At 41.7% G+C, this 27,959-nt stretch overlaps 1 protein-coding gene across 1 annotated transcript; it reads left to right on the top strand.

The window, feature by feature from the left end:
• Positions 1-548: 548 nt before the first annotated feature.
• EIF4E3 (eukaryotic translation initiation factor 4E family member 3) lies at positions 549-18,549 on the top strand (the record flags this gene model as incomplete). The annotated part of the gene is made up of 7 exons (XM_080350694.1): positions 549-658; positions 9,284-9,356; positions 11,793-11,887; positions 12,717-12,777; positions 15,577-15,643; positions 17,839-17,994; positions 18,503-18,549. 7 exons carry the CDS (start codon positions 549-551, stop codon positions 18,547-18,549), a joined length of 609 nt encoding a protein of 202 aa, XP_080206820.1.
• Positions 18,550-27,959: the final 9,410 nt, after the last annotated feature.

A 27,959-nucleotide genomic window follows, 5' to 3' on the forward strand; every position in this document is an offset into this window, starting at 1 on the left:
AAAGATTATTGCTTTTAGAAAGGCAGCTCCAGAGACTCATTAGTTGTGGTGCAATCTGTGGATGGGCAGAGAAGGGGCTGCTGGCAGCGTGCTCGCTGCAGGACGGTGACCTCGGGTACCCTGCCTGCCCAGCCGCCTGGAGGCAGTGGGTCCCTGGAAAGGTCTAAGAAAGCAGTGCCCGCCAGGAGGGGCCGAGACGGGGATGGGGGTGAGCACATGTGATGGGCCAGGCTCAGGGCCCCTTTCTGGTACCACCCGTGCCCTCAGATGGGCCCTTGGCCATGTCCATCGCTGTCACTATCGGTGTGGCTCCCTCCTCCCCTCACCCATCCGTCTGTCCTTCCCGCCGCTCCCTTGGTCCAATGGCCCCTTGTCCCTGCGTATCTGTCCCTCGCTGTGCCCGCGGATGTGTCCCTCCCCTGCCCCTTGCCCCGCTCCGTCCCTCACTTTGCCCGGCTCGTCGTCTTCGTCCTCTCCGTCCCCCCACTCCGCAGAGTCCCTTGTCCCCTCCCCGCGTCCCGGCCCGCCCCCCCGGCCCGGCCAGGGCGATGGCGCTCAGCCCCCCCCAGCGCCGCGGCGGGCGGGAGGCGGCGGGCGGGCAAGCGGCCGAACACGCGGGGCTGCCGCTCCACTCGCGCTGGACCTTCTGGCTGGACAAGTGAGTGGGGTCAGGGGGGCGGTGGGCGGCAGCACTACGGGACGCAGCGAGGCGGGAGGGGTGCGGCAGGGAGCTTGAAGACGGGGGAAGAACCCCAAAATCCGGCTGTGGGAAGCATCTCTGCTTTTTATCGGTTTCTCTCGTCCAACAGATTGGAGAAGGGGAAATTAGTCTTGTGCTGCCTGTGGGAAAACTGCCGATGTGAGGGACCTCGGCAGCAACAGCCAGTGATGGCTCTTCCGTCTGGCGGGAGCGTTCGCGTTTTCTGGGAGTTAGTTCCTTAAATCGGTTCGGGAAACGGTTTCGGTTTTGTAATTTAACAAATGGACATTGATTCAGGCAACATCGGTGGTGTTTTAAACTCTAAATTTAGACATGACTCTGGCCAGCCCCAGAAATAGAAGGGGAAAGGTTACACTTTGCGGCTGCGGGGTTTGTACATGGCTGGGCGGTCCTTGATGCCCCAAACGGACCGAGTCCCAGCGACCCGGCAGTGACATGTCAAATTTGTTAAGTTTTTAATAGTCAGGTTTGGCTCCTGTGGATGATCAGTTCTTAAATTCGGAAGCAATCTGCTTCGAAGGATTAGCTAAAATTTATAAATTAACTGCAATGTTCATGCCACATGTCATGTGTGTGAAGTTTTAGTCTTTAATGGCCGTGGCAAGCTGCTGCAAAGGGAGCTCACCCCCATGATGCATACAACTAGGCACTGGTGAACGTACCAATGTCAAAACTGAAATAGGAAGTTTAAAACCAGAATTTGGTATTATTTTTCTAGTGTGTATTTTCTGGCATCTTGTTTTTAATCATCTATATCTCCCTTTTCTCTATTTCCTGTTGTATTTCTCCTCTCCCCCCACTCCAAAAGCAAAGCTCTTTCTGCCACTGAACATACTGCCTCGTACAATTTGTAACATTCTCCTTTTTTTTTTTGGTTAACTTTTCAACTCAGAAATAGCAACAAAGCACACAAATATTCTCAAGTCCTGCAAATCAAATCTTAGAAATAGCCCCACAAATTATTTCTACTTAATCCTTTTGAACTCATGATGTAGTTATGGTCAGGTTCAGGATCTGAGTTGTGTTTTCTGTTTGTTTGTTTTTAAAAAGCACCATTTGTACTGCTGTTTAAGCAAGTTACCATCCAGATCTGTTTGTTTACATAAGCCAGGTGGAGATAAGCCTGTCTATCTTTTATAATCAACATTGGAACTTAAAATCTGTTTCAAGTTCCTGAGTTGCATTATGATTTTTTTTTTTCTTTCCTTGGTTCATTTTAATTTAGACTCTAGAAATTCAATTATTCTGTAGACTTTTTTATTATGTTTCTTCTTTCCCATCATATATAAGTGCATTTAGGTGGTATTGCTGTTCCTTAGCTTACAAACACAATTGGGTACATTTAAGAAGAAAAAAAAAAAGGGACCATATACACACAAAACTGTGTTTTGTTTACCAGCAACAGGGATGGAGTAATGGCAGGGAACAAGAGTGACTGCAAACAAGGCAGGCTGCATCCATTTAGAAGTCATTTAAGGCACTAAAAAGCACACGAAAGATGCACCATGAGCTTCACTGCTCTGTGGGGAGGTTCATGTCTCTCTACAGAGTCCTACAGAAGTGACTGTGACTTTTGTTGGTACACCCACGCGGGTTTGCTGGAGGATATAGGATGGACTTTCTATAGATGATAACTGTGGGCACTTTTTAAACTTACTTTAGTAGCACCTTGTGTGGAACAGTGATGTTTCCTCATTAGATGGGATTTTTTACTGCTACTACATTTTATCCTGTACTTGGACTCAAAAGCAGGAAGAAGTGATGCTTAAGGATAAATAGATGTTGAGATGTATACATACTTATCTTTTTTCTATTAAATTACTGTGAGACAGATCCATGTCACACATTTTCACATCTCGAAAATTTATCTTTTTATTAAGTCACACTGTTAAATTAAATATCCATCAGCTAAGCAGTACTTTCTGTAGCAACTAGTGATATGCTATCGAGTGATTCCCTTGGGGTTCATGACCTTGCTTTTATCATAGTGTCACTCAATACATCTCCTGCTTTAGAAGTAAATGCATATTTTTTTTTCTGTCTACATCAGCACTTGTTTCTGTGAATGCCTTGGCACAGGCTTAACATCTGGAGACTGAGATCCTGTGACCAGGTTCTGGTTCATTGCCATTACTTCACACACGTGTCACAGGGCATCTGCGTTTCCCGTAAGCTCTAAGCCTTTCTTGGTATGTGTGTCTGAAATAGTAACCATCTGATATCGCTCTTGTATCTTACCCTGTATATACTTTAGGAAAGTGAGCATGATGAAAGCGTTTGGGAGAATATTATTCACCAGTTTGACAAATAAGATCCCATCGATGGTCTTCAAATGCTCGCAGGTCAGCAGTTTTATAGACGAAGGCAGAGAAGCTGTCAGATGTTTTTTTTTTTTTTCTCTTAAGAGAAATGTGATCTCTGTTTTAACTGTTAAAATGCTTTAAGGTCATGTGCTAAAAGTTTTGAAACCAGGATTTTAGATTTGCAATTTCATTTGTCCATTCTGCAGGTTTTCAAGTTCATACCTACTTGTCTCATTTGTAGTACTTTGCACGCAGCGATGTTACGGGCCATGGGGAATTTCAGCAAGTCTTGCAGATGCCTTTGGTGCCACCTTGGGAAGCTGATTCATGCTGGTGGCTCTTCACACTTGTGTTTACCTTGGTGAAGCTCTGGCTTGGTGCAGAGTCCTGCTTATAGTGGCCTCAGGCTTTGAAATGAAGTGTTGCCTTTCTAGTTTTTCTACACTGTATAGTCTTTCAATTTTTTTTTACAACAAAGTGTCAATATGTATCACTACATATAACAAATTGAAAACAAATATTACAAATCTGGTCACTATATTCATGTTATGTAGCACATGCAACACAGGGATTGCACAAAAGAAGTCAAAGGAAATGACTATCAAAGGCTGGATGTCCTGGATCTATGTTAGGCACTTGAAACCATCCCTTAATGGGATTTGAGGTTGTGAATCTGGGCGTCATCTTTGTGTAAATACGAAGCTGTGAAGCTGATTATGCTTTTTGATGTACACATGGACATGATGCAGATGTCCTGCTTTGTAAACCTTGCAAATCATGACTGGTTTTTAGCCTGGGTATTGTATGTCATCTTACGTTTAAAGCTATACTGAGTACGCCTTTCCCTACCAAAATAACAGTGGGAATGTGCTAGTAGCTGTCTGATTTTTAAGCCTCACTATGAGAAGCTGTTTTGGTCAGTGGCAACAATTTTTGGTCCAATGTGCATGCACATGCAATAATGATGATGTTGCACTTCCCTGCAAAAAGCCATTTTTGAAGACCTAATTGCATCTGAGCTGCCAGCATTGCTGACAGACCACTTCAGTCAACAGCGAGGAAAATCCCAGTGCCCTTCTATACAAATTAGCGCCCTCAGAAATTGAGCACACATGACACAAAAGCCTTGTACAGAAGTCTCATTCCTACATAAGCCTCAAAGATGCGCTCACTTCCATGAAAGTCTGAGTGTGCAACAGGGCAGGTGGCGTTGCAGGATCATGGCCTGCCTGCCTCATCTTATTGCCTGGCTTCTAACAGTGCTTTTTAGGTAATTTTGTTTCTATTGCAAGAATAGTTTTAACTCATCTGTATCTTTGCGAGAGGAGTAATATGCTTATAAATATTGGCAAAAGTAATGCAATGTTATTAGTCTACTCCAGGAAACTGAAAAATATTCTTACAGAAATTTATTATCCTCATGTGTTGTTTTTTCTCTCTGCACGCTATACTGATGACTTATATATGAATAAAGTTTGGCAAATAAATTCTGATAACTGAACCATTTTCATAATAATGTGATTTTTCATAATCAAATCTTCATAACTGAACACATCAGATATTTGAAATTAAACTTAATAATTTCCCTTCTTCCCTATAGCAAAATCTTATTTATCTAGGATCATCTAGTTCATCTATTAAAGCTTATGAGTAGGTGGCTTACGAAGAAAAGTGATGGTTAATGTTATAAGAATGTTCAACCCGGTAAATGCATTTTGACAGGCTTTGATGGCTTGAAATCAGTCTTTGTATTCAGAATGGATTACCAGATTTATTGAGTTGCCACGGCATGTTTTTGAGTTTATACTTTGTAAGTAAATATTTTGCTTATTTATACCAAAAGCAGATGTAGCAAAGTACTTACAGGGGTATTTTCAGTAGTGCTTGACAGCTTTTAAAGCTCCCGCTAAAGCACTGATGAGATTCCCACTGGGAAACAAAGGCCAGTGTGAGCACATATGAGAAAACTTTTATCCTTAATTCTTTGCAGGGAAACAGAAGAGCTACAGTTCAGCATCAGACATTAACATAAGCGCAACCACCTGGAGGTTTATTCATGAATAAAACAATGGAATTTATCTTTGTATCCTTTGTTCTTTATTCGTGCTGGAATAATGAAGGAGTAGTGAAGCCAGCTGGCATTAGGATTCAGTTCGCGTAGATTATTCCTGTTTCCATGTTGCCCTTTTAACTGATGCCCGTGCGGTTTGCCATGAGATGCTGTACAGTGGGTCTGGCCTGATTAGGCAACTTGATTATTCCTGATATTGCACTAAAATTCCTCCCATAAAGAATCCGAAGATGCAGAAAATTGGCATCACAAGACATGGAACAAGCAGACCAGAAGAACTGTTGACTGTTTTATGTGCAGGCTCTCCATGGGGAACCCAAATGTGAATGCATTTATAGCTGGTGTGGTGACAGACCAACTATCTCCATCCCCCCAGGAGCTGTCGGTGCCTGACTGGTGCCGTGCCCCATGTCCCCTCCTGTTAGTGTGCTCATGGGGATTCGCAGGGCCTGTTGAGTTATTAATACTTGGAAATGAGCTGTTCACCATGGCAATAATTGACAGTTCGGTATGGCATATCAGTTTCATTTTACTGTTGATGATATTAAAATTATCTGAAGGAGAGGAATCCTGCAATAGCTTCATTTTAAGGGTCAGTATTTGCAGGGTTCCTGTTTTGTAATAGAATGTGTATTGTGGGTTTTTTTTTAGCAAAGTACACAACCATTTTACTACTCCAAGCTTAGACTGTGTTTGCTGGAAGAGTTACAGCAGGAGGAATTTCTACAGATTCCTTCACTTAGAAGTCATCTGCCATTTCTGCTAATTTAAACGTATTCTGTTTACTCAGTTTAAAAAAATCATCACAATTTCATGATTTCAAGGCACAAAGTGTCCTCAGTTGTTATCTTTGCTGATCTGCTGGGTTTATGGGTGGCTATTGCAGAAACACTGAGGTTCAGATTTGTCAGCAGTCTGTAATTTTACAGGAAAATCTGGGCTTTTTCCTTCTGTCTGTGATTAAAATACTGCCTCTACTTTGTACTCATCCATTAAACCAAATTTATGCAGGTGTAATTTCTGCAGGAAATGATCCTGAGCTTTTAAAGTGATGAGTGTCATCATTTTTGCACTTGTGGTCCCTTCAGTAGTTTGTTGTTGCTTTTGGGGAGTTTTCATGGGGTTATTGTTGTTTGTTCATTTTGGTTTGTGTTTTCTTCAATAAAAAAGTTTGAGGGTCCATACTCACCTATAAATCAGTGACTCTTTCCAGAGCTGGGTGGAAGGCTGAACTAATGCTGTGTAATCTTGTGGGCATGAAGCACTTGCCAGGCAGGTTACCAGAAATAAATGGTCACTTACCTTAACTTTCAAAACAGATAATTTGCTGGTTGGTTGGTGTTTTCTGCCAGCTGGTCACATAGTTTCCCTGGAAATTGTTATTTGCAACTATCAAAATGAACCATTTTATAACCTTGGAGTGGAAAATTCTGTCTGTCTATCATAGCTGCTCTTTTAAATGGCATTGAATTTGCTAAATGGCTACCGTGATTATCTAAATGACCTTTGGAGGCTGTCATTAGGGAACAATTCTTAATCTTTTATTTCAATAGACCTTACCATCGCATCATCTCCATGGTAATATCAGTGCGAGTATAGGGAGCAATGATACAATATGTTGTACAACACATTTAATCCCATATGCATTGGTGACTGCTGAGTTAGCAAACTGGCAGAAGTGCCTAAGAGAAGTGATTTCTTGGACAGTGGTGTGAGGCAAGAGGCAAAGTTATCTCAGGTTTTGCCTGTTTGTGCTCTATTATACATGAGACAAATTGTTAGTAAGAGGTACTACTTCTGTCAGCAACAAGGGAAAAACAAGGGGTAGTCTGTAAATCCACTGTTCCCTGCTGATGATCAGAATTAAATCACCTGCAAAGTTTTCTGTCTGTTTTAATTTACTACTCTTTTTTTTTTTGTACATTCAAAAGTTATCTGACTCTGTTTCCATTAAATACTGTGAATTTCTCTTTTTGTTGCTTAATGCTGAGAAGCTGAGTGTAAAGTGTTTAAAAAATAATTTGAAAAAAAAAACCCAAACCCCCAAAAACCAACTTGCTATGATAACTCCTTTTAAGCACATTGATGAAAATTTTGTCTGCTGCTGTTCTGAAGTTATCAGTTTTTTCATGGGAGTTTTTAAAGTTTGTGAGCTACAGGAGTAGAACCTGTGCCATAGTAATGTATTGGGATTTTTTTTGTCTGTTTTTAATAACCTTTAGTTAAAGTGATTTTTGAAATTTGGACTTGTAACACTGTTTTCTCATAATTTCCACTGTTGCAATATACTCATGTCTAGTGATTAACAGGCAAATAGTAAGTAGATGTTAGTTTGTCTGTTGATGCTGAAAAAAACTGGGAGGGATTTCTCTGTGTTTTGTATGTATTTATAAAGTAACTTGTTTTGATAGGAGTCTTCAAACCTTGGACCTGTTATTAAAGTTTTGAAGATGTGATGCTGTTTCTGTAGTTTTGCATATTGAATTTCTCCCATTACATGATTTTCTAGGTTTTACCCCAGAGCCTAAATTATATCTGTAACAACTGAGAGTAACTTTGGTGTTTTCCTGGACATAGTTCATGCTGATCTGATGTGTCAGGGCAAACACCACACTGATGGGAAGGTTACTGAGATCCAGTTTGCTCTTGTTCTTTCTTCAACAGGTACCTGAGCAACAACTGTGTTTTCTTCTGTTTTCTTAAATCTGCCCTGTTACTTCTGTTTCCAGACTTAGTCATTTTACGCATTTTTGTTTCCAGATTGAGTTATTTTTGCACATTTTTCTTTCCTCTTCTGATATGCAATTGGAAGTTGCTTTGGCTTCGATATTCAGTTTTCATTAGAAATCCTACTGCAGCTTCGCGGGGCGGGCAGAAATGTTTCTAGTTCTAACAAATCGAAAGTGCCTTAGCAGTTTTGACCTCATTCCGCCCAAGATTGTGCCTGTGGGGGCGTGTGCTGGGAGTTGCAGGATGGGCGTTGATGTGCTGGTGGTGCAGTGACAGCCATGTCCGAGGGCATGGATGCCCGCTCCCATGGCGCGTGTGGTGAAGGTTATAACCGAACCAATGGAGTCCTTTAGCTTGGAAAAAGACCTTTAAGATGCGGGGGTGCAGCCGGTGCTGTGTTGCGCTTAAAGGGAGCAGCTCCGTATGGGAATTGGGAACAGGACCTTGTCCCAGGTGTGACCGGTCCCGTCCCCGCCGTGCCGGGGAGGGAGGGGAGGCCCCGCCCACTCCCCGCCCACTCCCGCTTCAGGCCCCGCCCCTCCCGCCGCCGGCGCTGCCCGGCGCTGCCACCGTGCGGCCTGTGCTCGGGGCGGCCGCTGGGGAAATAGGGACAGTTCGTTACAGAAGCTCTGCGGATGAGTTTTGATCTTAAACGCATGAAATACCGAGAGTAGCTTAAAACGCTCGGGGGGGTTGTGCGTTGTGTTAAATAGAATTAAAAGGAAGGCCGGGCTCGTTCTGCTGGCAGCCCGGCACTGGGGACTGCAGAGCTGGTGGTGGTGTGGAGTGGCTGTGAGAATGAGCACTGTTATTCTTGGTTTAAAATGCCTAATTCACCTGTTTGATCAAAATATTTTACAAAACACCTTATGAATCTTGATTTATTGAAAAGCATAAAAGCACTTGAATTCCTGTCCTTGAATCATAGAGTGGTTTGGGTTGGAAGGGACCTTCAAAGTCCTTCTAGCCCAACCTCCCTGCCATGGCATCCACCAACCCTCTGGGCAACCTGGGCTGGTGTTTCACCACCCTCATTGTAAAAAAAATCTTCATGCCTAGCCTGAATCTCCCCTCTTTTAGTTTAAAACCATCACCTCCTGTCCTATTGTAACAGGTCCTTCTAAAAAGTCTGTCCCCATTGTTCTTATAGGCTCCTTTTAAATATAGAAGGGTGGCAACAAAGTCACCCTGGAGCCTTCTCCAGGCTGACCATCCCCGACTCTCTCAGCCTGTCCTCCCAGCAGAGCTGGTCCAGCCCTCTGATCATTTTTGTGACCCTCTCTGACAGATCCATGTCTGTCCTGAATGCTTCACAATAACTGGAATTGGAGTTTATTATGCAACTTCGATATGTCACTATTTCAGCTTCACACTTGTATGATTCACTTTCTTCATCCATCTCCCTTCTCCCACCTCGCTAAGATAAATATTTTTATTAATCTCTACTTTGTTTTCAAGGTCACTTCCTGGTACGACAGCGGCTGAATGTGCATCAAATTTGAAGAAGATTTATACTGTACAAACAGTGCAGGTACGGTGTCTGGCTGTGCTAGAGCAGTTGCCATACTTGGAAAATGAAACTGAAGCTGTGAAGTTACATTAGTGCTTGTACAGATGAGTCACAGTTGCAGCTTTGCTTACCTGTGCTATGAAACGTGTTATTGGTTGTGTGTGGTATTACTTAGTCATTGTTTGAATTTCATTTGGCTTTCCAGACCAGGAAAGGAGGAAGCATATTGGATTCATCAGGCAAGTCCCCTCTTAAACTTTCCTGAGCTTCCACTTGTGCCTCCATTGGATTGTTACACTTTATGTATCTTAACTATTTTTCCTAAAAATAACAGCTTGTGGGGTTTTTCTCTCCCTGAGCATGAATTTATATTAAAAAAAAAATCCAGCAAACTGACTTGAATTCAAGTTATTTTAAATCATGCAATACTTGGAGCAATGAGAATTCTGCATGTGTCTGAATTGTCTGTCAGTGCCAAGCAGTGGGCATCTATTGCAAATAAAATTACATCTTTGTTTCAATACCAGAGTTAGCATAAAATATAGTGAGTTGGTATTTGTCTCACCTTAATGCTACGCTGACTCTAGTTCACTAAATCTCTGAAATTCTAAGGTAAATCAAACACCGTCTATTTGAAGGAGCCCAGCCATAGTGGTCTGCTGAAGTTTTAAATACGGCTTTCTCATTTACATCCGCACTATTTGGTACAGTGTGTGGGACTTCTTTTCTTCCCAGCTAATAGGCCTAAAAAATGAATTGGCTTTTGGAGTTTTCTGAAGATGGGGTTGTTGATGGAAGTACTTTGGCATAAAGGATGGAAGTGTCCTGCAGACCCCTGGAAGAGGTTCCCTCTCACCTCTCTCTGTTAGCAAAATATCCCTATTGATCATGCAATGAAGTGACACTTTAAATTTAAAGTTGACAACAGAAGTGGATTTGTTTCAAAATGGGCTGCAATGGTTCTTTTTGAAAAAAGGACAGCTTAAGACCATGGTCTGGTGTACAGAGTATCTGATGGTGTTTGTTTTCCCACTCTGAATCTAGGTTTCATTATTTAAATCATTAGGTTCTATTGGCTGAAAAGCTTGAGGTTTTCTTCTCATTGATTTGGGGTTTAAAATACAAAAATCTCCTTCATGTTCTCTGGGAAGAATCTTGAGCTGGATGAAGTTATCAGAAGCTAGCAGCGTGGCCTGTAATGTGCTTTCCTGTGCTTTCTGTGCTATCATGTGTATAATATGACTGTCCTTTGGGCAAGCAAAACCAGAATCTGCATTGACTGTCCTTCCTGGGCAGTAGCCAGTCAATAGGAATGCCAGTCTGCACTGCCTGAGGGATGGTTCAAAACCAAAACCTTCCAAAATAAGTCACTGGTCCAGGACTCAAATCTTCCCACAGTCATCTGCTGGCATTACTCTGCTGCTTCTGTAGGTAGCTTTAGAGTTTGGGCACACGGCCAGGTAAGATGAAAGTTGAAACAGGTGTAACAGGTGCTTCATACCAATTTTTGATGTTTTTTAATAGCCTTCCATCTCTTCTTGTGACTGGGTAATGGTAATGGCTGGCAGGTAGAATTGCCAAGGGCCACAGAATTTTTATCACATAGTGTTGCAATCTTTGTTTCTAAAGTTGTGCTAATGATTAAGTATTAGATAATACTTAATGAATTTTACTAATGCTTAATATTGCATCATTGCATATTGATGCAACATAAATCTTTAAAAATCCTTTCTTATTCACAGCTGTTGGAAAAAGAAAGGGGATTGGGATCTTTTCAGTCATCCCTCCCTGTTGTTCACCTCCGCTTTTGGTTGAACAAACAGGCGTGACAGCTTTTGCTTTTACCAGCAGAAAATGTTGGGAAGGAATCCATTGGCTCCTGGTAACCTGGATCTTCTAATTTTTCTTGCGTTTCTATATTAATATGTGCATCTCAAGCTTTTTGCATCTGATTCAAACTTTTCACTGGAATCTAGAAAAAGTAGTTGACTTGCTAGTTAGGCATTTAGTTCCACAGAATTATTTTTGTGATGTTTTTATAGTTCAGGATAATCATATTGAAGTTTTAGACCAGTCTTAAGTGAAACAAGGTGGATATTTGATACAAATATGTATTTTTAATATGCTAAGAAAGTTTTATGTACTGGTTTGTTCTGACATACTTGGTGTGACTGATTTTGATGACTTTTTTTCTCTCTGTTCCTCAGGACCTTGATTTTAAAGTAACCCACAGTTCAACTGCTTCTCTTTTTACCTCCAGCTTATGCAGAAATGTCATTTAAAAAAAGTAGAAGTGATATTGCAACATGTTCTTTTCAGAGTGTTTTATTATAATGTAGAAGGTGACAGTTCTCTAGGAGCAGGACATAATAGTTTTAGAGAAAATGAACACATAAGTAAATCTGCATGAAACTTACTCTCTTCTGTTAATGCAACTAGTATTTTTTTCTTTGTAAGGATTTCTGGAGTGTCTACAACAACATTCCTCCTGTGACAAAATTGCCTCTGAGATGCAGTTACCATTTAATGCGAGGAGAAAGACGGCCACTTTGGTATGTATGTTATCATCAGACATTTCTGGGAACAGGCAGTGAAAAAACCTGAGGTGCTGAAAGGAGGCAGGTGTGGCATGGGAATGTCTTGTTTCTGTTGCCTCCAAACACCTGAACCTAAGACCCACGAAAGTAACATCCTAAGGATCTTGTTGAGCTTACAAGTGACTTGTACTAAAGAAAGTCTATTAAAAACACAGACTGTCATTTAATTGTCCACCTGTGAACATAAATGTAAGGAAGAAATTAAATTATGAAATAGTAATTAAGAAATTAAAATATGCTTCTGAATTTCAATTCAAGAATACAAAGAATATGTTACTTGTATTTGAATTATTTTTATCTTGCAATATTTTTTCTTTCCACTAAAGCTATTGTAATAATGATACAGATGACTGATGATCACAAAACTGAAGTGCTCTCATGTTCTTTTGTTAGACTGGATAAACTTGAGAGTAATAAGCTGCTTCTGTGAAAATACGGCAGAGTTTTTCCAAAATAAAAAGTTACCATAGTAAAACATAAAATTGCTTTGTGGCTCGTTCTCATATAGTGCACAGCCACTTCAAAGATGGTCTGTAGTCAGGGAAAATGTAAGTATTTTCCAACATACAAAACTTAAGAAAAGGGATTAGGTATTGAGGGATACACTTCACATGAACAATGAAAGAATTATCTCTGATGTCAGAAGTCATAGCTTGAGTCATGCTACATGGAGTTCATAATTGTCTTCCAAATGGGGTTTTTCTGGGAAAACTAAACCCCAAACATAGGTTTATCTAGATGTGGATTTGAATGTTTATTATACTGATCTATTTCCTGTAACCAGGGAAGAAGAAAGCAATGCCAAAGGAGGTGTATGGAAAATGAAGGTCCCTAAAGAAAGTACGGTATGTGACATTGACTTTTTACTTAGACATTGTTCAGTAAGGGAGTTGCTTTAAACTCCATCTAACAAAGCTGTTGTAAAACTTCTTAGTTCTGACATCACCCAACACAACAACCAGACAGGATTTTAAAGTCTATAACCTTTTATTTTAAGAGTAAAATGAGCAAAAGTTTCTTTTCAGGTAATTACAACTCTCTTGCTTTTGATAACATTTGTTGCTGTGTTATCAAACAAATGAAGGCTGCAGTGTTATACTCAATTTCCATTTGGAAGCACAGTATTTCATAGTCAGCTTTGTTCTCAAGACTGTTTACTTCCAGGCATGCAAAGAAAAATATAAAAATATTTTCCAGATAATATAAGATGCAAATTATAGCTAGAACCTTGGTGATGCTCTTCAAAAGTCCACACGCAGAGTCCAGCACGGCTTTCAGAGTTTCACTGAAATGCTCCTAAACTCTGTGTCAGACTCGGTAGGGCTATTTCTGCCTGTCACAGCTTGTTTGCACCTCTGTGTGGCTGTGAGTGGGGCTGTGACTGTCTGTAGCTGAATGCGGACTGAGGCGTTGTTTCCACCGACAGCTAATCCTGACCCACGGCTTGCTCCCACTGGGAGGGGGAAGATCTTGCTCATTCTTTCCTAATCCCTCTTGCACCGGCTGTGGTGATCATTGGGCTGTTTTGTGAGTCAACTTGGTTCACTCTGATGTCAGAAAAAGCCTCCTATTTATTTTCTTTTTAATTTGACTGTATGGCCAGGAGACATTTTTTAGATGAGTATAAGGGGTAAAATAGAAAAGTGAGACGGTCCCCTTTGGCAACAGTGAGTTGTCAGATCATCTTGTGTGCATCTTGTGAAACTGTAGCACTGCTCAGTATTTTTCCTCTCTTTTTCTGAGTTTAAAAAGGTGAAAGATAAAATGTGTTCAGGCACGTCATTGTTCTAGCACTGCTGAAACAACTGGGTCTCTCTTTATACCCCTAATCAACTGCATGTGAGCAACTTCTATGAACTGTCACGACGAGGAGATTTGACCTTTTCACATGAGGTGTTTGTGTGTGTAAGTGTGTTCTGGATCAGGCCTTAAACACCAGAAGTGAAGTGTCAAAAAAATGTGACAGCCTTGGAGAACACACGAAATGCTGAAAGATGGTACTTGAAATGACAGCCAAAAGTTAATTGATTTTTGCCTGTGGGCTTTTTTCTTTCCCCTGTATGTGAACTGCAGCTTTCATCCCCTGCAGTCCCAGGGATCACAACACACTGAAATTTTCTTGTTCCTCTTGTAATCAAGGTGTGAAGATTGTCAGAAGTGACCAGTGGTTTGGGGAGCCTGAATTACTGGGTGGTGACTTTAGGGACCTCAGAGGCATTGTTCTCAGAGGCTGAATGACTGCCCCTTTTTGAAATGAAGGTACTTTTTGATCTCTCAAACTGCGTACCACACATCTCAGGTTACTTCAGGCAGCTTTTAGTGCTTTTGTAAATAGCATAAATAATACTTTTATGCTTGTTTCTCATTTTTTTTACTACATTCTTTGTCATACGTGCACACTGCATCTCCTTGGCTAAAAACCATTTTGTACAGATGTATCTCAAAAAGATATTATGCTATAGCAGCGCTTCATAGGGTGTGAAGGGAGGAAAATGTAGTTGTTTTTTCTAAAGATATCAGTCTTTCACATGGTATGAAAAAGTGACTGACAGAATACTGACACTCAAATGTTGTTGCATGTGTACAGTGACCCTTCTGTATGCCGGTTCTTAATATGAAAACTAATACCTTTTAGATCATCATAAGGCTGATTCTGAAACTGCTTCCTACTGGATGAAATGCTCCCTGCCCATTAGATGATAATGAGTCACAGAAATCCTTTGTATTCTGAAATATCACTTAGGAGTACTCAAAAATGCCTTCAAAGCAGTTTATTTGTTTGTCTCTTCATGGGTGCTTGCTTTTTGTTTTTACACAGTACATTTGATTTGCTGGGGTTTTTAATAGTACTTACACTCAAGCTAAGTTCATACAGCAGGAAAGACATTCCTTAGAAGTAATATATGAAGAAGTCCTTATGGTGATATAGATAAATACAGATGTATTCTTTTTTAAAAAAAAAAAGTTCCTGTAAACCCACACCTTGGAGCATCATGTTGGTCCAGACACATTTGAAATTCTGTGTTGGCTTTGGCTTAGGTCAAAAGGAAATAATAGTGTAATTAGTGTGACAGCCAAAGAAAAGCATCATCTTTTCCCTGGTTTAATTCTCTAGTTAGCATTTAAATTTGTTGAAAGATGGACTTACTTCATAGTCGAGGCAAATCGAAGATGATGTTTAAATAAAAATCCATTTAATTTACCACTAGGATTTTCAGGTACTTTTCTTAAAATGGATAGTAGTCCTTTTCTGTAGAAACAAATTATCACAAGCAGAGCCGTATGGTCTTTTATCATGGGAAATTCTCAGGAAAAATCTGCTTTAATGTTTTACATTAGCCACTGCATTCGGGATGAGTTGTGGACACAGAAACAGAGAAGGTAAACTTATTGCTAAATATTTAAAATATTTATTAGGACAATTGTGTGTTAACACTATGTATTTTCAGGGTCTAAATTCTTGCTCTGACTGTATTGAAGAAATTAATTATACAACACAGCATGTACTTACAGTAAATACTCTTTTTTGTCTAGACAACATCAGAAAGAGAATGCACTCAAAACCGAGCTAGTAAACTTAACTTTTAAATTAAAAAATAATAATGTAAATGTAACTCTCCTTTTTTTTTTTTTCCCTTTCTTAGGCTGCAGTTTGGAAAGAGCTGCTGTTAGCAACCATTGGAGAGCAGTTTGCAGACTGTTGTGCAGCAGGTAACTTAAAAATGATTGAGGCTGGCATGGCAAACACTGAGTTTGAATGCAGGACATGGAAACACTGCTGAAAATAGGGTACAGGGCTGGAAATCATATTCATACCTGTTGTGATTAAGAAGGGGACAAGCTATTCTGACTGTGTTAGCTCAGGACTTCAGACCAACAGCTTGCATCCCTGGGAATCCAGCAGGTTTTCTAGTTATTGAATGTCTATCTGTTAGCTAGCATTTAAATGATTACTATTAGTTCTACAATACCAGGATTCTGGAACCTCAAATTACATTTCTGTACTAGATTGTTTGTACTATCACGGTTTGAAGCAACAAAATTAGATGCCCACCATTGGACCTCCTGGTCCCTTCTGGTTCTCCTGCCAGGGTCAGCAGCCGGCCGGGAAGCTGTGTGGTTTGCTCGTGGTGACATTAAAAGCCCGTAGCAGGGCCATGACACAAACCTGGCTCACCTGAACCCCAGGAGATACCTAGAGGCAGTATTTTCATTATCACTTTAAAAGTACCGCTTAGGTCAAAGTTATCTTTAGTGTAATTGAATTTACATAAATAATCTTAAAATACCTTGCTGGAAAACAGGCATAAATCATCAAGAGGCTCACATGTGATTTTGGTCAGAGGTAATAATATAACAAAGTCACTTTCAGAATAAGTATCTTCTCTGGGATTGCACATTTCATTTGGAAATAGACTCCAGGAAGGGTCTGGGAGCAGTAGCTGTCTTAAGGTAGATCATCAGATGCTGCTTCCTAGTCATAAAAAGTGAGTACAAGTCCATGGCCATTTAGTTTCAGGTTTGGTTACAGAACTGTTTCTTGCCTCTGGGTGAAGCGAATGATGAACCTGCTGATCCATTGGCCTAGAGGGAAGGCATTCTGGGAACTGGTTGCTAAACTAACTCTTCAGTTCGAGTGACACTTCTCCATCACTTTTTGACCATATTTACTTCTTTTAAGCATGAAAATCTGATTAAACTGGCTGTTGCAGTCACGGTGACTATTCTGTTAGGATGTTCCTTCATTGCTTTAGCATTCCAGAGAAAAAAATTGCATTCCTTGGGTTCTCAGAGCAGCTCAGCAAAAACCTTTCAAACAGTTTCTCTTATGTGTAGCTAATATATTGGAGCAGGCATACAGCAGTAGGCTGCTGCTGGTATATTCACCTTGGTGGCTTTGTTTTTTCTACAAAAGTTTTGTTAAACTGGTTTCTCAAATAGTGTATTTCTCTCAAAATCCCGATTTTTCAGAGTTGGAAGACACACAATACAAGCCTCAAATGCTTTAGCTGTAAGAGACATTTCTAATAGTCAGTTTTCAAAATCTTTAATATATGTAATTGAGTTGGCAGCAAGAAGGGAGTGGTCCTGCCCTTTATACTGCTAGGGTGGACTTGAGGTCAGTTTAAGGAAATATGTGATATTCTGCTGCCTGCAGAGGTGGTTTCCCCCCCTGGCCTCATGCTTTTGACACCACCTTTGCATTATCATTACTGACCCCTTCCTTGGGGTTAGCGATGCCAGGTCACTGCAGCTGCCCCGTGAAGGTCAGTGCTGACCTTAGGCTGAGTGCTTTAGGCTGAGCTCTCTACAAAGCTGCATTCTGAGAATTTCAAACCAAAAAGTGCTTCTTCCGTAGAGCATGGAGTTACCAACACTGACAGCAGCAGCCTGACTAGGGTGCTTTTTTTCCCCCCCTTCCTGCTGCTAACTTCACAAAATGTAGAGGGAAAAAGAGCAAAGTCTAGAAATGTGGGTGTCTGATCTCCACTAAGTACTATCTGGGGTTTTAGTTGTTTCACCCTCACCCCAATTTTTTGCTTATGGATGTTAGTGTAAGTAAATTGCCTATACTAGTTCATATTGCTAACCTTACTGAAGGGAGTCTTGTGATCCCATTCTAATCAAGGACAAGAGTGCAAGTAGCAAAGATTAATAACCCTCTTGCACTTTATTAAAACCACTATGAGGTATTATTTCCAAAAGCTTCTATAAATACAGTGCTTGTTTCTTTCTGGTAACTATTTTGTCTAGTTTGAACATTGGTATTGTCCTCACCGGAGGTTGTTCTTTTTAATTTCTTCGGTTTGGTCAGCTTTTGGACACTGTTTCATAATACTTAAGTATCGAATTAGACATGTCTCACTTTTAAAGTATTTGTTAATGATGCTTCCTCTTCTGTGCAGATGATGAAGTAATAGGGGTTAGCGTCAGTGTTCGTGACCGTGAAGATGTTGTGCAAGTCTGGAACGTGAACGCCTCTTTAGCAAGCGAAGCAAAAGTTTTAGAAAAGATACATAAACTTCTGCCACACACATCTTTTAAAGCAGTCTTTTATAAATGTAAGTATTTTGTACTGTTAATTTCCACCTTCATCAGAGAAACAAGATGCTGTGGAAATAACCTGTCTGATTCACCATTAACCATTTAGAAATACAGCATCTCTTACTGCATTTAAATTATTGCCTCAAAAGTATACGCGGTTTTGTCCCCTCAATGTAAAAGTTAGCTACCATTCAAAATATATTAGCTTAATTGTATAATATATTTAGTTTCATATTTAATATGCCTAATTTGTAAAATGAGTGAGAAAAATCTCTTTAACTCTCAAGAGTACATGCTAGTCAATGTAAGTATTCATTTAGATGAACCATTTACAACCAGGATTTTAAGGGTTCTCTTATTTTAGGCTCTATATAAATGCATTATCAGAATAGTATATTCCCAAACATCACTCATTGGCATGATGTTTCCTCTTTATACATTGTTGTCTTCTCTTTTTTAAAACTTTTCAACTCCTTCACAGAGTTACATGTTCTTTTCGTTCTTTTCTCCTTCTCTCTTCCTTAGCGCACAGAGAGCATCATGCTTTTGAAGGACAACGGGGAAAACATTAAGAGCAGTTGGTGCCAAGCTCGTTTGGTGTTATTTGGTGTTTTGAGGTGGTCTGGACAAGGAGAAATGTGGCAGAAGCCCTGCAGAAGCACTACATGCAGTCGAGTTTCTAACGTTTCAAACTGGGAAAATGAGGAAAAACAATTGCCTTAACCTCTAAATGCACAATTAGTTACTTCTTGTTTGGTTGGGGTTTTTTAATTCCTCATCTTTTGTTTAAAAAGATATTTTGGCCACTTATTTTTTCAATCAGATTACATTGTTTCTCTTTCATAACAGGCTTTCATTTTGTTCTATATTGAGTTAAATGCGAACAAGCACAAAGATGGTATGCTGCTTTTTCTAGATGTGTGCTGTATGTAGAGGAATACTGGCTTGGTGAAATCTGTTTTTAATTTTCATTTTAAAGCATTCCTATCATGTTAAGATTTACTCACTGAATTTGCCCCAAGAGAGAAAGAAATTGCACTGCATTTATTTTAATATTCAGTATAATCTGGTCTTGCACTGACAGCGGAAAAGTAAAGTGTTCACTAACCAAACAACTAAAGAGAATACATTTATATTGGGAGTAACCCTGCATGGGATGATGTTAATGAGTGTTTTAATTGTAGTGATTTCAGAAGAGCCCCTGTTCAGCCCAGAATGAGAGATCTTTCAGTAGGAAACCCTGTAAACTTGACATCTCTCTTATATAAGAGGGGGTGGGTTATTTTAACGTTTTTATATGATATGCGTTCTTATGATATTTTTCTGTAGATTCATGATGAAGTGTCATTAATCATTTCTAAGGGATTAGACTAACTGGATGCATCACTCACACTTCTGTGAGTACTTTAGGGCTGTGCGTGCACCCAGACGTCCAGATCACAACTGCTGCTGACCTTGGTGTAAAGGAAAAGATCCCATTGTGTGTGGTTTCAAGCCATCATGACTTCCTAAGTGACCTTTTTTAAAAAAATAATATACAGAAAATAAATTGGTTTTGTGTTGCAGCATGAATATTAATACAAAATGTGTTTAATTATTTGTCTATATTAATTACTTGAGGTATTAGTTTATTTTAATGTACTACCAAAGATTGCTGTAGTTCCTTTTACAAGAAGCTGCCAGGTAGAGATGAGTGTGTTCTCTGCTGAGCATTATTTCATTGTTAAGAGGTTTGTGTTTGGCAACTGTTCATGTTGCACTGATTTCCACATCTTTACTATATTAAGAGGCATCCATTAAAATAAAATAAATTTAAAAATAAGAATCACACATTTCTGATGTTTTTTTACAGCTTTATCTGTATTTATGAACTAAAACTGTGCAGCTAATGAGCACTGTGAATTAAACAAATTTTCTAAAATCCGAGTGTCTTGCTTTTCTAATTGCTTCCTGAGATTTAATATTGCTAGCCCTGCTTTTTTAAACCTATGTAAAACTTATCTTCTCAGAAGCTATGTTTTGTTCCTAGATTAATTTTTGTCATTGTTCTTAAATCAGAAAGGAGGCCTATAATTTGTTAGTACTATCTCTTGTATGTATTCAGTTAATATTCAAGGTATTTTTGAGTTGCAGTTAAACTGAAGTTTCAAAGTAAGAAACGGAGACTATTACCAGTTTCATTATGTTATGTTTTTCAGTTCACACTACTGCAGTCACAGTGTATTGAATATCCCAGTTAGCCTTTCCTAAATTAATTTTTACCACTGTGACTTTCCAAGATGCCTCTAATGCTGCATGAATATCTTTTTATAGTATTACTCCCATTAAATTGTCTACAAATTGTCCAAGATACGTATATATTTTTTTATATTTTTATTTTATTTTAAACATATGTTTAACTACAAACAGAGTTGAAACTCAGTGTGGTTTCCCTTGTAGGTACACCATCACCCATCGACTCCTGTGTGGAGACACTGAACCTGCTTGAGAAATAAGGGAATTCAGGAAGGTGCTTTCCCTGCAAGGGGGAACAAGCTCATTGCGTGGCCCCCGTTTTTATCTTCAATTAGTGGGATTCTGCTTTTTCCAGGGAACGAGTCAAGGGAGGTCTCGGGACCCCGGATACCCGTGAGGTGCCAGCTGGTGTCTGCAGGTGTGATGGGTACCCACAGCCTCCAGGCCTGTGCGAGAGAGTCAGAAAGTGACTTTGGAGAAACGAGGGGTAGAAAACTTTGAGAAAAATGTTTTCAACAGCTTGATGAGCAAAATTTCTCACTTGAAATACCTTCCTGTCTTTGGATGAAATGTGAATGGAATACTAATGCAGAATTAATCACATACGTTGTCCTTCATTTACTTTAACCCTTGGAAACCAGCCAGCGCCTCTCACCTCTGCTCCAGGTTCATTTTGAGCACAGATGTTGACTCTGGCAGAGCTGGACCTGCAGCAGAAGTGGCCGATCTGGTGATGTCACTGGACTTGCTAATTTAAGATATTACTTTAAGATATTACTTACATTCCTATTGAAGGAAAGTGTTTCTATGCTCAAACATGGGATAGAGATTGAGAGAGACTCCACCCTAGCCATAAGATAGGGTAGCTGCACGTTGATCACTGAAGTCCACATCATGAATTGTTGATTTTTTTCGTTGTTCTAAATGCCTAAATCCCTGTCTATAAAACTAGGGATTTTTTTTTTCTATATGACTTAATTCTGATTATAATTGTTATTATTACTTAGAATCTGGGTTGATGCATATAATCTGACTAAAATTCAGGATATTGTATGTCACAATCCAAAACTAAGCTTGAATCAAAATGGGTAATGCAAGTTTACAGGAACATGACAAACTGCATATTGGAATTTTGCAACCATTAAATTAAATACTGTAGAATTTTTGAACTGTCCTTCCATTTCTGCTAATCTCCATAGCATAGATGTATTTATACCAAATAATGTTGAATAGTTATTTTTTTGTAGTCTCTAAAATATTTAGTATTTTAACCTGGAGATATGATTTATCAAACTCGATTAAATGGACACCCTCCCCCCCGCCCCACTACTTCAAAATCATCTAAATTGTTTCAATGGGTATCAAGGAAGAGCCTATAACTTTCTATAAAAATGCATTTCTGCTGGCCTTTCAACATAGAATTAAAACATTTAACTTCCATGGTGACAGACAACAAAGAAACTCCAGATTGCTGCATTAGCTGAATTAAAGAAACCTGCTTCCCTCTGGGGGTGGTAATGAGCCCTGGCTGCTCCCTGCCCACATGGGGACAGTGTCCTGGGGCTTTATCTGGTGTCTGTTGGTGGGGCAGGTCACACTGAAGCCTTTCACGTAGCTGGAGGACTTGTCTCTGTTTTCATGGATTTTGAAGGAACGTCATATCCTTGATGCACCTGTCCTGCCACCCAGGTCTCCTGGGTGCAGAGTTACTGTTGTGTGGGGATTGTCCTCCATCCTGGGAAGCCAGGTGAGATGAAAGGTGGGGAGGGAGCTCTGGTAGGCTTTAGAAATGTTCATAGCACTTTGTAAAAGGCGCTCACAGCATCTTCCTGGGAAAAGCTTTGACGCTACATGGTGTTAAGTGGAGGATGGTGTTGTGCTGGCTGTAGGAGAGCTGCTGGGCTCTTCCCTGGGCACAAGCACAGACTGTGCAGACGGCGGTTTGCAGCACAGGTACGCAGCAGCAGCACTGGCCCTGGGGGAAGAGGAGATGCTGGCCAGGCTGTGGCTGAAGCTGCGGGGGCAAATGGAGCAGGAAGCACAGCTGAGAAATGGTAAGAGGAATGAAGGGCTTTTTATTTCCGAGTATGATACTTTTTGCGCTGGTTTGCACCTTGTCAAGGATCCTCAGGCTGTGACAGAACTGCTGAAGGGATTAGTTGGGAATTTCACTTAAGAGGGATGAAGGGCTGCCTTCTGGGGCTGGTTAATTAGCAGGATTCTACTCTGGTAATTAAAGAGCAGTTTGTTGAACACAACTTAGTTGATGAAATCTTTGGAAAACATAACAATTAGCAGGCAAGGAATGGCAGCTTTGCCTCCAAAGCATAGCTCCAATCAGTTGCCAGTGTGGTTTTAACCTGTCATGTTCCAGCAAAGATAGTATTGACTCTCAGATTATTTAGGTTTGCTGCTATCGTTGGACAGCTTGTTCTTTCAGCAGCTGGTTCCTCTAGGGCTTCATCTCAGGGGCTTGAGATATCCTACTTCATTTGTTGCTTTTTCAGAAGACTCAGTGTTGTCTTCTTAAAAGCCAACACTGGAAGACAGTAGTGTTTTCCACCCCAGGAATAAACCCTTTGCCTTCCTGCTGAATGGTGATGCTGGGGCTGCCAGCCCAGCTGCCTGTACCTTTGTACAACCCAGTTGTGCCTTCTCTGCCGGGAGGAGGCTTTCCACCATGGTTACTCCCTGTACAGCAGCATCTCCCTTAACCTCTGTGTGTGTTGGAGAGATTGCGCAAAGTTCATGGGGTTTCCTCACCGAGCACTCGCACCATTCCCGTGCACTGAAATGCGCTGCAGCTTCATGTTAAGATTTCCCCTTTGTACTGTTGGGGGCTTTTTAACAGCCTTTACCAAGTGGTCCTGGAAATGAAAGACATACCAGAATGAATTATTTTGTTCTATGGCTTATTACACTGTGGAGATGCTTGTGGAGTTTTCTTTTGGAGAAGAGTGTTGAATAAGAGCCTGGGGGAAGCAGGAGCAAGTGGAGGAGAAGGTGCTTTTACATTGGGTGATGTGCCTTGGCAATGCTGCTTGATTGCTGTGGAGTGCACCAAAGCGTCTTCGATTTAAAACCATTTCATGCTATGGGCTTTGCTTGGTCTTCTGTGTGCTTTTATTTTAGTGTGGCAGGTTCAGGACAGGTTGCCACACTCTCCTCAGCAATAACTAGCTAACTTAATACTACAGAGTGAGGAACACAAAAGCTCTGTGGGTCAGGAGGGGCTCAGTCGATGCTCTGCCTTCACGAGTTGGTGGGACTACAAAAGAAATAATTTTCTATATTCTTCCTATGGCAAGATAGACCAGAGGGGAGGAAGCTTAAGGGTTGTCTTAACACACAAACATGACTATGACAGAGGAAAATTGCTGATCCCAAGCAGCTTATATAAACGCTCTCATCTACACCCGCACAGGGAAGGGAGGTGCTTTCAACTGGAAACTGTTCATGTCTTCATCTCTCTACTTCTCCCTCTCTTGTAATGATTCTCTTAGGACAACAATGATGAGGAAATTAGATTAGACAAACAGTGGGAGATCCCACGTCTTGCTATAAAAACTACCTCCAATCTTCACTACACTTTGACAGCTCTCAATTTCCTAATTTGACAAGTTAATGAAGACTGGATTATTTCCGAAGCCGTACGTACCGTGCTGCTGGGGAAGGGGGAGCTGCGCTTTGCACCGGGACTGCCCACCCCAGCACCTTGTTCCCACCTGGGCTGCAAAATCCTCGTCTCTGGGGGAGGAAGGAGCTTGTCCTGGAGCCCAGGATCAGGAGCTGGCATTTGTGGCTGTGGTGTTAGCATGAGGCTCTGCGAGATGCTCCTGTGCCAGGAGACAAGTGGACTTGCATGGGGTGTGTGTGCCATCTCCGAGAAGCCGTGCTGCAGCATTTGACCTCCTGGTATTTGGCTTGGCTGTCCAGCGCATTGTTTCCTTGCACTCTCTCCGGGGCTGTATGCAGACGGTGGAATGGGCTGGCCGAGCCAGTCAAGCAAAAATACAGCAGGAGACGTCCTGCTCACACCTCCCAGGCACAGCAGGGTGGGCAGGTGGGCACCCGTGCATCTGTGTGGCCACATGTCCAACCTGGTGCTCTGTTCTGAGACACAGGGTGGGAGAAAGGACTTCAAATGTGGTGGATAAACTACCAGCTGGTGGCAAGAGTGTTGGTGGGAAGCTCAGCAGATCTGGAGCTGGCAGTGCCAGGTTGTGTTTGTCCCGTGGTGAGGCCAGGAGCAGTGTTTCTAGCCTTACTGCTCCCCCTCCAAACTGCTCATTGCAAGCCCAGTTCCTGTGATGTGCTCTGGCTCATGGAGAAACTGGGTGAGAAGGGTTTCCATCAGCACACTGAAGTTCCATAAATAAGCAAATCAGAGCAGGCTGGAAGCAAAGAGGAAAGTAAGTATCATTCATCATGCAAGGGGGCCTGGAGTATGTTTCAGCTCATAATGCATAAGGGAAAGCAGTGTTATGAATAGGCATGGGTTGAATCCCCTTCTTTTTGGATCATGATTCTGTGTAATAAACATGCAAGACAATTTGTATAAAATAGTGAGGATTCTTTCCTAGAGAAGTCATTTAAAGCTATATTTGCACATCAGGGAGCAGTTCATAGGAACATTTTGTAGTTCTATTTCCATACAAGTGTGCGAAGAGAAAACAACATGGTCAGCAAGTGACGGATGGTGCATGTAAACCTGTGCAATGCTCCGCTCTCCCTGGGCTGGTAATCACATTGCACGGCCTCCCATCATGCTGGGGAAGCATCCAGCCTGGCACCCTGTATCCCTGCTTCCTGCCTCTCCCCACTGCAGCCGTCAGATGCATGGGGCGGATCACATTGGAAATACAACCTAAGGTAGAAGGGATTTTTCCTAAGTGTCTTTTTGTCACTAAACAGTGGTTTTGGAGTAGGAAAATCCTGACCCATATGCATTAGCACTGCAGACTCTCAGTAACCTTTAAAAATAATATTTGCCTGTAAAAGGAGAGTGTGGCTTGCCAGGTAAAATGCAAAATGACCCCGCAATGGGTGGCGCAGGCACGGTCAGCACAGAAAGTTTGCTGTTGTCTTTTTTTTTCCTGTGGAATAATTTTTGGGGACTCTTGTTTGCTTTTGCTTTCAGTATTTCCCAACTAGTTTGTTAGTCACTCCCTACAGCCTGCAGCAGTGGCTGCAAGGCTCTTCTAGCTTCATGTCTCGGCTCCCCCACCCTCTCGCTGTGGCTGTGTGGTGGGGGTTACCAGGTGGCTCCCAGCAGGACAATGGAAAGGAGGGCCCCAGGGCAGCCCCCTCTCTATGTTTTCAGAAGCATCAGAATCATGTTTCTCCCTCCAGAGTCAAGCCAATGATAAAAGTGATGTGAGCATCCTCATTGCCTTCGCCTCCATCCTTTCTGCTGCTTTTGCACCCTTTCTAGCTGCTCCTGGCCTTTGTCCCCCTGAGCACCACTCAGCCCCTCTCTCCCTCCTTCACACACTCCTGGAGTCAGCCCAAGGTCTGTGGGGAGTATGAGCACTGTTCCTTCTCTGCCTTTTCCAGCATCTTCACATAAACCAGGTGAGCACCAAACCCCCTGCTGACAACCAAGTCATGCTGTTGCGCTTCTAGTAAACCTCTTGGCGTTTTTTGGAGATCCAAATCCCACCAGACTTGCAGCCTTGAGAGAGTCAATCCCAAACCAGAGATATGGATGCAGTCGTGGGGCTGAGCCCTTCCTCTGCAGTGTGGAGGACACCTGGTGGGGAGCTCTGATGACAAGGCAGGTGCTGCACCTCTTCCTCTGGTTATTTTTTTTCAGATGTAGACCCTGGGTTTTTCTGAGGAGGGCCCTGTTGACCTGGCTCTGACAGCCCATTTCCCACCCTGGCATTGACCTTTGCAAGTGGGTTCTTGAGTTGGTTTGAAGAAATATGTGATTTTCCTGGGTTTTGCCTGCTAAAGCAGAATCCCTTCCAAGCTGGTGCTGTGTGTGCTGCAGCTCCAAGAAGCAGAAAGGTTCTTTCTGCCACTTGCATCCAGGCCTTGTTCTTCAGGATTAGGCCTCCCTCTGATCCTCCTGCAAGCACAGGATGAGCTGAATCCTTGAAGAAAAGTTCTTTTGAAAGCATAGCTTTCCCAGCACACATAATCGGCTTGCTGGCATGCCACAAGACAGGGAGAAACATCTTCTTTTGGTGTCTGCTCGTTCTGCTTCTCCTTTTCTGCAAAGGAGCCATCCACCACTGCCAGACAGAGATGCTCAGGCTGCGCACCTGTGGGTGCCAGATAGAGCCGGGGTTGCTCTCCGTGTTTGGTACCCCCTGGCTTTTACTTCTCAGAGCTGTGAGGAGGTGGGAGTGGAAGTTCAACATTTGCAATAGTTTTACAGTTCGAGTCCTGCAAAGGCTTCCAGATTTAAGTACAGTTTTTATCTTCTTTCTGTTTTTCTCTCTTGAAATAAAAGAGCCATTAGAGATGGTCTGTAATATGGAAGACACACGTTTGTATAGTGCTACCATTTATACAGCAGCAGTCTGGACTGAAAAACTGACCGTCTTCTAGGAAAGCACATTATCTCTTTGCTCTTGTACTCCTTTAAAGGCTCTTAAGATTTGGTAATTTAAAACTTATTTAATCTTTGGAGATTTTGGGGCGAGCGGTTCTAAATCTAAATCCTTAGCAGTTCCATAAGAAAATACCTGCAAAGAGTAGAAAGACAACGCTCCCCCGTGGAAGGCTGGCGATGGAGCTGCCATAAGATGGCACTGCAGCATCGAGCATGGAGCGACCTGGCCCGGCTGCAGCGCCGGGGCTGAGCTGCTCCCACCCTGGCGGGGTGCAGGGCAGCACCCTTCCCGCTGGGAAGAATGATGCCAAGGAAGAGAAAGGACTTGTGTAAGGATAATTCTGCTATTAGTCAGGGGGAGCTGTCATGGAGCCGTGTCTGGACTGGACTTTCCCTGCTTACACAAAGCACATAATGCTGTAGGAATTCATGTATAAACAGTGCAAATAAGAGGGGGGGAGGTTATCTAAATTATTAACAGCAGTAAGGATATGGAATTAATTTTTTTTTTAACTGTTGCTGGCAAATTCAGATAGTCTTTTATTTCTGGGGGGTTTACGAGCATAACTGCGTGTTAAAAATAGGCATGGTATAACTTTCTACTAGACTTGTGTGTTTCTCCCTTTGTTTGAGCACACACAAAGCTTGGAAAAAGCTGTAGGAAAAGGGGACAAGCTACCATGGCTGGGCAGGCTTGCAGCGGAGGCAGAGGTTGGCTGTGCCACCCAGGCATCACTCCTTGGGAATGGGACAGGGTCCCTGTCCGTGGGTCTGTGCTCCTGGTAGCCCACAGGAAAAGCGCTTTGTGTCCACACCAGGGCAAAAAAGCCTCCTTGACATATAGTGCCATGGAACATATTGCTAGCAAAGCTCTATTGCATTGGAGGTGTCTTTAACACAGTAAATGAAACAAACTTGAGAAAAACCTTTTGCCAACTGTTTTGCCCAAAGCCAGACATAAAGCATGGAGTAGAGCATGCTCCAATTTCTAATTAATTGTAATTAAAAATACTAAACCATGGAAGGGGCCTCTGTGAGTGGCTTCTTTCTCTTGAGCTGAACTGAATAGCTGCCTTTCCCTCCCTTCTCCTCACCTAGAAATATGTGGGTTTTGGTGTTCAGACAGGGCCTTGGCTGAGTTTAGTTCTTGGAAAGTAAACAAGAGCACATCAAATGCATTTCTGC

This window comes from Nesoenas mayeri (assembly GCF_963082525.1).
Source record: "Nesoenas mayeri genome assembly, chromosome: 10".
Classification (NCBI taxonomy): domain Eukaryota; kingdom Metazoa; phylum Chordata; class Aves; order Columbiformes; family Columbidae; genus Nesoenas; species Nesoenas mayeri.